Raw genomic sequence first — 12,108 nt, 5'->3', positions numbered from 1 at the left:
GCACTTGATAGCTGACCTTCCTTTTAAGAAGGCCTCTTCAATAGAATAATAATAGCACGAGACGTCTGGGGGGTGTTTTTCAGAATAAAACAAGTTAGTTCTACAGACATCTGCTTGTGTGTGTTGGGTGGCAGGGCATACTGCATGGATGGACACAGATGAAATAAGGCTCTCCATGTTGAAACTGAGTGATGGAGACTTCAGATTTACTGCTCGTGAAATCATCTTCCCCCGCAGGGGCAGGTGCCTATGTTGAGTGTGGCAGCCAGGCAGCAGCACATGCAGGGCTTGCATGCCATTGTGCCATCTCAGAGTCCTGCAGATGGAGCTTGTCTGTCCTTCCAGAGCAGAGGTCATCAGCAGACTCGAAGTCCATAGGGAGATGCCCCTGGATTGGCAAACCCATAAGCCAGCAGCAGGGACTGCCAGGGTACGGGACAGAAAATGGCTGCAGACTGGTGTTGAGAAAAGCCTCTTGTATTTAGCTGGGGATAGGGGGTAGAGGGTGGAGGGTGGGGTGGAAGGGCAGAAACGGTGGTCCTAGAGCAGCTGCTGGGAGTTTGCGGGGCTAGGAAGAAAGATTAGGGAAGGAAGTACAGGTGTCTGACAGGTAGGCAGGAAATCACCTTGGAGTCTTGGGCATCATAGTAGGCAGTATGGCCTTTCCTTGAGACTATTCTAACCTGTAAGTTGCACAATTATTAATCACTCATCTTATAGATGAGGAAAATAATGGCTGGAGAGCTGAAGGGACTGGCTCAAGGTCACACAACTAGGAAGGGTCAAGGCAAAGGTTCTAACTTAGGAGCCCACAACCTGTACTACCATGTGGAACTCCTTTACCAATCCTGTGAGAGCTGGGCCCAGGCCCTGTCTGGCTCCATCCAGGATCTCTCTCTCTCTGTCTCTCTATCTTTCTGTGTCTCTGTCTCTCTGTATCTCTCTCTGTGTCTCTGTCTCTCTGTCTCTTTCTCTCTCTGTCTCTTTGTCTCTCTCTCTGTGTCTCTCTCTCTGTCTGTCTGTCTCTCTCTCTCTCTCTCTCTCTCTCTCTCTCTCTCTCTCTGTTCTCTCTGTATATGGAGGCCAGAGGACAACCTTTTTGTCATTCCTCAGGTACCATACACTTTGCTTTTTGTTTGAGTTTTTTAAAAGAAAGGGTCTCACTGTGTATCCATGGCAGAGATCTATCTGCCTCGGCCTCCTGGGTGCTGCCATTAAAGACACGCACTACTACACCCATCACATCTTGCTTTTTGAGACAGTCTCTCACTGGCCTAGACTTTACCTGTCTCTACTTCCCTAACACTGGAGTAACAAGCACATGCTGCCATTCTTGTTTTTGTTTTGTAAACATGGGTTCTGAGCCTTAAACTCTGTCCTCTTGCTCACAAAGCAAGTGCTTTACCAACTGTCTCACCAGCCCGCTCCACTCAAAACAAAACAAAACACTTAAGTGCGGCACCAAAACAATGTTGTCTCTCTCCCTTAAGGGACAGTCTTTCAAAACTGCTTTCAGATTGCCAGAGTGCTAATATACAAGTGGGGGCAGAGTGCTGCTGGAGACATCCCCTGTGCAAGAGACTGCCCAGGCCCCACACCTACCCTTCTAGCCAGAGCCTGAACAGGCTTCTGGAGAAGTTCATGCCATGGGTGAGATAGGTTCAGAACTGAATGAGCCTGTTGAGGCCCTCCCAGCCCAGTGAGCAGTCAGCCTTACAGTGGCCTGAGCTCCTCTTACACCACCACCCTCCCCCTTCATACCGTCTTCCTCCAGACCAGACCATAAAGTGCATAAATGCACCTGCCGTCCAGGTGATGATGTGACTAGACTCTGTTGTCATCATTGTCTGTGTGTTATCCCTTCATCCCTTCTCGAACTGTGGGACTATGTCCTTGTTATGCATGTTATACCCTAGCGCTTCACGCTGTCTGTCTCTGGCATTGTGTCCAGCCCTAATAAACAGTCCTCACATAAACAAAGCCTCTCCTCCTGAGGCATTTGGTCACTTCTGCTCATGGACACTCATCTTCTGTATACACTGTCCCTGAACATGATGGTTTATGCATTTCTGAGGCCTTTGCATATGGTAAGGTAGGTATTAACGAAGGAACTGTCAAGGGCCGCGTGTGACCTCTTCCAAAACCTTGAGCTGAGGCCTAGGGGCCACTGGTTCTGATCCTCTTTCTGCTGTTAGTTTAGTCTCCCTCGGCCAATGTGCATCATGGAACATGGTTATGTGTCTGAGTCCCTTTCCGACAATCTAATGACACTGTCGCTATAGGAACAAAGTAAGAGAAAGGGAAGCAAGCCATAGCTACAAAGGTTGACAAAACTTGGGGACATGGGCCTTGCTTTCCATCATCTGTATGTTCCAAAGTCTTTGGGCCAGGGTATGACAGGCACTTAGCGGATATTCTAGAGTAAGCAGATGTTTGGCTGTTTTGTGCTATGTGGCCCTGGCAAGCTCCTTTTTACAGGGCTTTCAGTTTCCGCATGTGAGGAATGACGAAAGAATATGGAATATATCACTGTTTCTCGTTGTGTTAAGGATGAAGGAAGAGGCTGGAAATTCATGGACTCTCTTCCAAGGGCCTGCTGGGCCATGGGTGGCTTTCTGAGTGTCTCCAGATTCATGAAGGCCTTTTGGACAGGCAGGGATCTCTGTGTGTTTTTTGGGCTCCCAGTGACTCTGCACCATTCCTTCGTGCCCCTCCAGTCCCCAAATGGAGTATTTCATTAAGGTTTCTCCAAGGCTTCGTTTCCTCCAGCTTAAGAGGAGCTGGGGAAGACTGGGGGCGGGGCAAGTCTATTAATATCCCTTTCTCAGCTGATTAACTCTCCATTAATTTTCACTCCATTTCTAAGCTGAGCAGGGGAAGCAAGCTAGTAGGCCCAGGCAAGATGAGGTCGCAAGCCCCAATGATATCTAAAGGTACCTACAGGGCAGCCAGGAAGTCTGGAAAGAGCCACAGCAGTGTGTGGGCAAGGTGGCCCTTCTCCTAGCCCCACCCAGCCATCCCAGAGCTAGGCAGCCCAGGGAGAGGGGGCGATGAACAGGTCTTTTGTTAGTCCCCGTGGCTTACGTCCAGCCTATCATGGTCTCTGCCACTCTGTGCTCATCCCCACCCCATGCCTGTGCTCTGAGAGGTAGGGTTCACTCATTCTTCACCCTGCCCTGGCTTGCTATGTGGCTTTGACAGGTCTTTGTTCTGAGGCTTCGGCCCACCTGTAGTGGGTAGGCTTCCCAAGGAACAGCAGCTGTGACTGCTTGAGGTTGTTGCCTAGAGCCCTGTGTCACCAGGACTCTGATGTCACCGGTGCCTCGGGTGAGCTGGAACACACACATGCCGTCTGTCTAACACCCCTGGCCACTGGATGGCCCTGAAAGCCCTTACGGTGTCATTGTATGTGATAATTTATGGTACCCTGGGAACTCTCGTTCTATCCAGCACTGATGATATCATTCTGAGTGACTTCTCTGGAACCCAGGAAACTGAGGTTGGCCAGTCTCCTTGTTGCTCCTCATCTGTTTCCTTCGTTCAGCAACTTTGCTGCTTCCACACCCCAGGTTTGGAGCTAGAGGAGGCCCTGTTGTTATATCTCCACTTTGTGTAGGTTCAGTGGGCCAAGGCCATCCTGGTAGTGGTAGAGCTCTGTGTAGTCATCCCCCAGATATCACTGGGCCTCAAGTTCTTAATTCCCCATCAAGCTAGCAAGTTGTTCTAGAAATAGAGCATAGGCAGCTTTGCCTGAGGACTGGGAGAGTCTTGCAGGTGGGGGAAGTCACGTGAGCCCCCATCGCCTCTTAAATCCAGAGTCCACAAAGCCCTGGCTCAGACTCACTAACAACTTCTGACTTTTTTTTTCCTTTTTCTTTCTTTCTTTCTTTTTTTTTATTCTTAGCTCTGTTCTAAAAATTACAAACACATTTATTCTCCTCTCCCCAAGTCCCCGTTTGAGTTACTCAGCTGCTGCTCTGACTGTAAGGTTACAGCCTGGAACAGATTTAGTACAGCCAAAAGGCCATCACGAGATGTGTATTTCAGACGAACTTCCTGAAGAAGGGATAAACAGCTGGATCCGGGATGGGAAAGTGTGCTACAGAAGGGACCGTGTGACAGAGTGAGCTTGTGCCAGCATGAGCCCAGGGAACCAGCATTACTGACTGTGTGTGTGTGGGGGGGGGTGGGTGTTAGAGTGGGGGTGTGGTCTAGAAGCAGTATGGTCTGTGCTCCCAGCCTCAAGCTTGCATCCTGGGGCTTTGGCCCCTCAGGGGTTGCAGACAGCAGGGAAGCAGAACCCTGGTTTATTTGTGCACAGGCACATGGTGCAAGCTCTGGGTCTGCCTGATACTTGCTGGGTGACCAGTTGTCTCTGCAAAATGGAGATTAGAATCATACTCCTCCCCCACCCCCCATAGGGGTGTTGTGTGAACTCCTAGGTGCTGTTGACAGCTTTCCAGTCTCTCTCATGCCCAGGTCCTTCACCCTGGGTGTCCCCTTGGCCTGAGCCTTGTTTTCTTAGCCCTTTGCTTCACTATTGCAGTTTAGGTATCAGCAGCTCAGAGAAGCTTCCAGACCACTGCAGGCAGCTACAATCTTTTGTTGTTGTTGTTGTTGTTTCCCTGTCCCAGACTCCTGGCTTCCTCAAGTCTCTCAAGCTCAGAAATGCACTGGCTTATTCTCTTGTTTAGCTGTATTCTTTACCAAGAGCCAAGCTCTAGAAGGGCAGGGGACATGGTAGTGTCAGTGTTCTAGGTGGCCAGTGTCCAACACAAAGCCATTGCAGTACAGCATATGATGAGAAGAAAGGGAGTGAGGTGAGGACTGGCTTCTGTCATTGTCACTGACAAGGTGGTAGTAGTGGTGGCGAACGCCTTTAATCCCAGCACTCAGGAGGCAGAGGCAGGCGGATCGCTGTGAGTTCGAGACCAGCCTGGTCTACAAAGGGAGTCCAGTACAGCCAAGGCTACACAGAGAAACCCTGTCTCGAAAAAACCAAAACCAAAACAAAACAAAACAAAAAAAGAATAGTATAGCAGCTGGACATGGTGGCACATGCCTTTAATCTCAGAATTCAGGGAGGCAGAGGCAGGTGGATCACTATGAGTTGAGACCAGCCTGGATTACAAAGCAAGTCCAGGACAGCCAGGACTGTTACACAGAGAAAGCCTGTCTTGAAAAACAAAAACAAAACCCAAACAAACAAAGAATAGTATAGCAAGTCATAAATGTTTGCTTTGTGTCAAGCACTGTTTTCTTTTTCTTTCTTTCTTTCTTTCTTTTTTGTTTTTCAAGACAGGGTTTCTCTGTGTAGCCTTGGCTATCCTGGACTTGCTTTGTAGACCAGGCTGGCCTCAAACTCACAGCACTCCACCTGCCTCTCCGTCCCAAGTGCTGGGATTAAAGGTGTGCGCTACCACAGCCAGCTCGGGCACTGTTTTCCAAGCAATCACCTACTCGTGCTCAACAAGAGCCCTTTAGAGTAAGTCCTGTCTGTTACCCCATCTAGCAGCTGAGGACTGACTTACCCAAGCACCCACAGTTCGTAAGTGTGGTCTCTGTGAGTCAACAGCCCCAGAACTCAGGCTCCTAACCTACAGGACCCACTGCCTCCCTCTGAGTGAGCTAGGAGAACAAGCCCTGGGACTCCACAGAAAGCCCAGGCTGTCTCCACTGCCACAGTTGAGCCCTTAGGTATCCAGTCTCTATCCAGCCTAAGCCTCAATGTTCAAGGGGCTGGAACCCTGCTGCCAATGATGGGTGGGGTGGGGGGGGGGAGCTTGAGTCTCTGGTAGAGGAGGCCTTCTGCCCAGGTCACAGCTCAAGGAGCAGCAGAGGCAGAGAGACTCCAGGCAAGGCCTTTCCCATAGCCTCCTTATCAACTTCTGTGGTTCTTGGAGAGGACACCTGTTTACTGACCACATGTTATCACAGGGATGTGGAGCAGATTTGTTGGGTTTAGGGACTGGGGCGTGGCTGGGGATGGTGGGGGTGGGGGGGAGAGGGGTTGGCAAGAAGGTAGTGGTGTTTCATGGGGGTAGGCAGAATAGCCTTCCTTCTTGCAGACAGCTGGGTCCCTGCCGTGACGAACCTTCTCCGTTCCCTCTCTTTGTCTCTAACGTCCAGATTGACAGTGAGAATGAAGCTCTCTTAGCTGCTCTCACCAAGACCCTGGATGACATCCCGGAAGACGATGTGGGTCTCGCTGCCTTCTCAGGGTTGGATGAAGGAGACACATCATCCTGCACCCCAGCTTCACCCTCCCCGTTATCTGCTCCCCCCAGCCCCGCCCTGGAGAGATGTCTGTCTCCAGTATCTGAAGTGGATGAGCTTTCATTGGTAAGGACTGTGGCCTGGGGCTGGCATCAGATCATAGAACAGTGAGGGCTGAGCTGTCACTTCCAGCTCAGACAGGGTCCCTGGAGCATCAGGACACAGTTTCTGCAGAGAGCCTGTGGTGCTAGGCCTCTGAGCTGGGCCTCACTGCCCTTCCTGCTTGGATAGTGGCGTTGGAATCCGTTCCATTTCTATTTTAAACCTTAAAATCACACACGCACACATTTTCACGAAGTGAACACACATAGGACTAAAAACCCATGCAGGAAACAGGACCGTGGACAGTTAAAAGCAAAACCTTTCCAGCCCTCTCACAATTGCCTTTTTTCTTCCCCAAAGGTAACTATGGTTACTGATCTGCTACATTACTTTCCTCTTCACCCTTTTTTAAAAAATTTTTTTGAAACTACAAAAACAACAGAGCCTGCACTTTAGGCTGTTCTGTACCTCGCTTCCTCACTGAGCTGTGTGTGTGTCTTAGAAAGCCTCCAGATGAGTGTGTGGAGCTCTGTCTCCGCCTTGTTGGCTGTGTAGTACTCCCAGGTAAGGATGTGCCATCGTTTAACCCTTCCCCTCCTGATGGACATCCGGTGTCAACTGCTCCATTGTCACACAGCACTATAGTCACTGGTTGCCCCATGTAAGTAGATGACGTCTAGAACTTTAATTTCTGGGTCTGTAGATGCATGGTTTTTAATTTCAAATAGATGCTTCTAGATTATGGTTCAAAGAAACTTGACCAGTTTTCACACTGGTGGAGTGTGAGCTGCATGCTTTCTGTATGAGTGTGTGTAGAGTGTGTCTGGGAATGTGGGGAGAAGATACAGGCTCTGGCTGGCCTTGCAAGGGTCTGGACCTCCCAAGTTACTGAGGATACCAAAGCCCAAAGTTGACACGGGGTCAACTTTGGATGGCTGCTGGGGAGGCCTGTGGAGGGGAGGGCAGGGGTCCTCCCTTTCTTTGGAGCTACAGCTTCCGGGGATTTAGAGCCTCTCAAAGCCAGGAAGAGTCTTAAATCCTGGAAAGGCTTCGGTGAGCACTGTATTCTGCTCTTGGGGAAACTAAGGCTAGCGGATAAATCTCATAATAAGTCGGCATGCCAACCAAGTTAGGCCACATGTGTACTGACTTGTGTGCTAGAGTCCCATGGCTTCTCTTCTGCTGCCTTTGAGGCCCCAGAGCATCGAGGAGGCATTTCCAGGTGCCTCCTGTATCCCTGCACAGACTGTTCAGTTTCACAATGTGACTCCCATTTGTGGGGTCCTGCATCCTTCTAGACCGGAAGAAGCCTCTTAGATTTGAATTCCGCTTCTGTCCTTGAGAGCTTGTAGGTCCATCTGGTCCTTAGGCACACACCTTCCCTCAGCCTTTCAATGACTCGGCTTTCTGGTCCATGGGAGGAGATAATAGGGCCTGGGTCAAAGGCTGTTGGGAGGATTACAGTGGGTACCTGGGGAGCATTTAAAGCATTGCTTAGCACAGGCCCACGTAGGGCACACTGGCTGACTCAGAGCTCTGACAAGGCCATTAGTAAGTCCTAAGAATTCTCAGTGCTATTTCTGCACCAGGCTGCTGCAGGAGACCTTGTTAAGAGAAAGAGCAGCCCCTGCTGGTCAAAAGTGGTCTCAGTCCTGAGCCTGAGAGTCTGCCTGCACTGCTTACTGGTTGCCTTGGTGACTGTCTCTCCCTCCACCCCCACCACCCCACGAACTGAGTTAGGCTATAGGAAGTATATTCAATGTCTTCAAGTATATTGATAGTTCTGGAGGGGACCCAGAGAAGCTGTGTAGACCTCAGGCTTTGCCGCCTGAGGTTCCAGAGAATTGACCTGTGGACTTGGAAGACCTGTGAACCTCGCCAGATCTGTGCATATCCTGAAGTCAGCAGTATGTGTTGGACTCTCAGGGGTGGTTAACAAAAATCTCAGATCCAGTGACATTTTGGTGTCTCCCACCCAGACCCCCATCCCCATCCTGTGTCAGTGCAGAGAAGGAAATGGATTGCTCAAGGTGTTACCTGGAATGGGGCTGAGGTGGACTAGAGCCAGATCTCCTCCCCCTAGCCCAGTGTTCAAAGTCAGTCACAGAGGGGTGTGTGTGTGTGTGTGTGTGTGTGTGTGTGTGTGTGTGTGTGTGTGTGTGTTGTTGTTGTTGTTGTTGTTGTTGCTTGTAGTCTAGGTGGGGTGCTAGGATCTTCAGTTACTCAGAGTTGGGGTGTGGCCTTTCTTTAGCTCTTGGGCCTTTGGTGCTCCCTGCTGGGATGCTGGGAAGACATGTCCGCCAGGAAACACTCGGTGCCATAGTACAATGCCAGGATAGTTCTCGCCTTGTTCTCACTCTTGGCTGCACTGGAGCCTGAAGGTGTTTTTCTTCAGCCTCCTTGCTCTCTAGATGAACTGTGCACCTGCCAGCAGGGGCCGGAAGCAGGGGAGTTTCAACAACCATTATTCTAAAAGTCATCTGAGGACTAGGGGATAGCTCAATAGGTGAACTGCTTGCTTGCCTGGCACATTATGAAGCCCATAAAACTGAGCATGGTGGTGCATGCCTAAAATCTCAGCACTTGGGAAGCAAAGGCAGGAGTTCAAGTCATCCTTGACTATATAGCTTGAGGCTAGCCTGGGCTACATGTGACCCCCATGCCCCTCCCACACAAATAGGTGAAGGAAGGATTAAACTGGAAATTAGCATTCTTTTGCTTGTATAGAAATAGCTGGGTGGTTGCAGGTAGCATGCACCTTGTATATATTCTTGTGTGATTATATATTCTTATATAATTAAAAAGCCCACCTCATCAAGGCTCACAGAATATCCTGAGAGTTGCACCTGGGAAGGGGAAAGGATCTTGAGAAGGAAGGAGACTTGCAGTTTTTTGTTTGTTTCTTTGTTTTTTGTTTTGTTTTGTTTTTTTAGACAGGGTTTCTCTGGATAGCCTTGGCTGTCCTGGAGCTCACTCTGTAGACCAGGCTGGCCTTAACTCACAGAGATCTGCCTTCTTCTGCCTCCCAAGTGCTGGGTTAAAGGTGTACACTGCTACCATCCAGCTACGAGATTTTCTTTGAATATTTGAAACTCACAAACACACACACACATCTGTGAGTACTATGTAGTTAATTAAATAAAAATTTAAATGTCATGGACAAGGGGAGGTCAGCTGGAATCCCATACTGAGCATCATTTTGGAGTTTGTGTGTGCATATAGCTCTGTCTATTACAGGTGCGTGCAGAGTGAACGGGCACTGTTTTAACATTGGGATGAGTAGGCATCTCCCAGATCTCTTCCCTTTGAGCCACTGACCATGCTATCAGTGGGGTACTGGTATTTGGGAATTTGGTAGACAGCAATCTGTTTTCCGGCCTGGACCCAGTCAGCTGACTTGTGGTGCCCTGTGTCTCTGAGTGTGCTTGGCCCTAGTCTTTTCCCCTCTGCCTCTTCCCAGCTGCAGAAGCTCCTCCTGGCCACATCCTCCCCAACAGCAAGCTCTGATGCTCTGAAGGAGGGGGCCGCCTGCTCCCAGGCCAGCCTCAGGTCCAGAAGTCAGCGGCTTTGTGTCAAGGTATTTCTGCATATGCCCAGAAGTGACCTGGGCCCCCAGGTGGCTGTCAGCTGTGACTAGGAGTGACAGATTCAGTCTACCTCAGTCCCTCCCTCTGTCCTCACACAGCCCTGGCCAAGCTAGACTCCAGTATAGTTGAGTTTCTAGAAAAAGCCTTTCCTACACTTGAGTGTTTCAGGCTGTGAGAGCTGGACACATGTTAGAGCAGGGACAGGAAAGTGTGGCCTCCTTCAGGGCTCAGGATCTAGTGGGGAACAGATAGGAACAGGATTTTTACTGATTGCGGAGGCCACAGTCCATATCATACTAGAGTTTCAGGATTTCTTTTCGAGGAGTCGCTGCCCACTTTAGAGCCTGACGCATAAAAGATGATGCCCATACCTGTCTTGGGCCTAGTTTTTGGAGGGTCAGCGAAGCTTCGGTGGGTATCTAGAAGGGTCAGCAGAGGCTTCAAGGCTGAGAGCCCTATACAAGTCTAGTTATCTCTTCCTTCCTCACCATCTCAGTTTGCCAGGTGCCATCCCCCGCTGGAGGCTAGGGATGAAGTGAAGGAACGGGCCGTTCCTGCAATCCTGGAGAAAGATGCTGGGCCTGCTGGCTACTAGAATAGGCAGAGGGAGAAGTCTGATGCCCTCCCTGCTCACTCTGGCACATTTCCTCCTCCAGGTGGATGGCACGCAGGACAAGAAGACCCCCACGCTGCGGTCTCAGAGCCGGCCTTGTACAGAACTGCATAAGCACCTCACCTCGGTGCTACCCTGCCCCAGAGTGAAAGCCTGCTTCCCAACCCCTGACCCAAGTCCTCAGCTCCTCTCCAAGGAGGATGAGGAACTGGGGGAGGATTGCCCAAGCCCCTGGCCAGCTCCAGCCTCTCCCCAAGACTCCCTAGCATGGGACAGAACCAGCCCCAGCAGTACCCAGGCTCCCCAGGAGGATGTGAGGGCCATGGTACAACTTATTCATTACATGCATACCTACTGCCTGCCCCAGAGGAAGCTGCCCCAACGGGCCCCAGAGCTGGTCCCCCAGCCCTGCAGCAGCCCCTCCAGGCAGGTCTCACCCCAACCCCGGCATCCCCCCAAACCCTTCTGGACTGATTTCTCCATCCTAAGGGAACTTCTTGCTCAAGATGTCCTCTGTGATGTCAGCAAGCCCTACCGCCTGGCCACACCTGTCTATGCTTCCCTTACACCCCAGACCAGGCCCAGGCCCCCAAAAGACAGTCAGGCCTCCCCTGCCCACTCTGCCATGGCAGAAGAGGTAAGGATTACAGCTTCCCCTAAGAGCACTGGGCCTAGGCCTAGCCTGCGCCCTCTGAGGTTGGAGGTGAAGCGTGATGTCAGCCAGCCTACCAGGCAAAAGCAGGAAGAAGAGGAGGAGGAGGAAGAGGAAGAAGAAGAGGAGGAAGAGGAAAAAGAGGAAGATGAAGAGGAATGGGGCAGGAAGAGACCAGGCCGTGGCCTGCCATGGACCAAACTAGGGAGGAAGCTGGACAGCTCTGTGTGCCCTGTGCGGCGTTCCAGGAGACTGAATCCAGAGTTGAGCCCTTGGCTGACTTTCACTGATGAGCCCCTAGGTGCTCTGCCCTCGATGTGCCTGGCTACAGAGACCCACGGCCTGGAGGAGGAACTGGGCAGCCCCACAGACAGTAGTCAAGACCAGCAGCTCCCCCAGGGATCCCAAATCCCAGCTCTGGAAAGCCCCTGTGAGAGTGGGTGTGGGGACACAGATGAGGACCCAAGCTGCCCACGGCCTCCTTCCAGAGGTAGTCTGTGGCCCACAAGAGAGGGTGGGGTGGGCATAGCATCTCCACTGGGAGCTGGGAGCACTGTATTCAAGTCCTCAGTTTTAGGTATCGAATGAGGTCCTGTCCATCTGTCCACTGCCCTTTCTGTACAATGGGATATTGGGCAGATCTTCAGGAAAGCACCTGCTCATCTTCAGTTTTCATTGTGCATATGAAAGCACTGCTTAATGAACAAAGAGCAAGAGGCTTGCCTCCATGGGACGTATATTGGATAGGGGGAAAGGGCAATAAAAATAAATAAATAAATAAAGCTAGGCATAGTGATAAACACAGCACTTAGGAGGCAGGGACAGGACGACAGAGTTTGAGACCAAGCTGGGCTACATGTGGAGAACTATTCAAATAAAAGAACCAACAGAGACTGAGGCCCGAGGCTCAGAGCTGTTTAGTCAAGGATTCCTCACCA

The 12,108-nt window shown here is 50.8% G+C and overlaps 1 protein-coding gene across 1 annotated transcript in view; it reads left to right on the top strand.

Moving 5' to 3' along the window:
- Positions 1-12,108, top strand: part of Ppargc1b (PPARG coactivator 1 beta) — a 103,273-nt gene that overhangs the window by 78,708 nt on the left and 12,457 nt on the right. Inside the window, exons 3-5 of the mRNA XM_051163397.1 lie at positions 6,130-6,342; positions 9,779-9,895; positions 10,562-11,660. Of these exons, the coding sequence (XP_051019354.1) occupies positions 6,130-6,342; positions 9,779-9,895; positions 10,562-11,660 (1,429 nt within the window). The remainder of the gene's footprint in view (positions 1-6,129; positions 6,343-9,778; positions 9,896-10,561; positions 11,661-12,108) is intronic.

The sequence above is a fragment of the Acomys russatus genome, chromosome 20, assembly GCF_903995435.1.
Source record: "Acomys russatus chromosome 20, mAcoRus1.1, whole genome shotgun sequence".
Taxonomy (NCBI): domain Eukaryota; kingdom Metazoa; phylum Chordata; class Mammalia; order Rodentia; family Muridae; genus Acomys; species Acomys russatus.
Note: the sequence above shows the minus strand (reverse complement) of the source record. Positions and strands in the feature narration are given on the sequence as shown.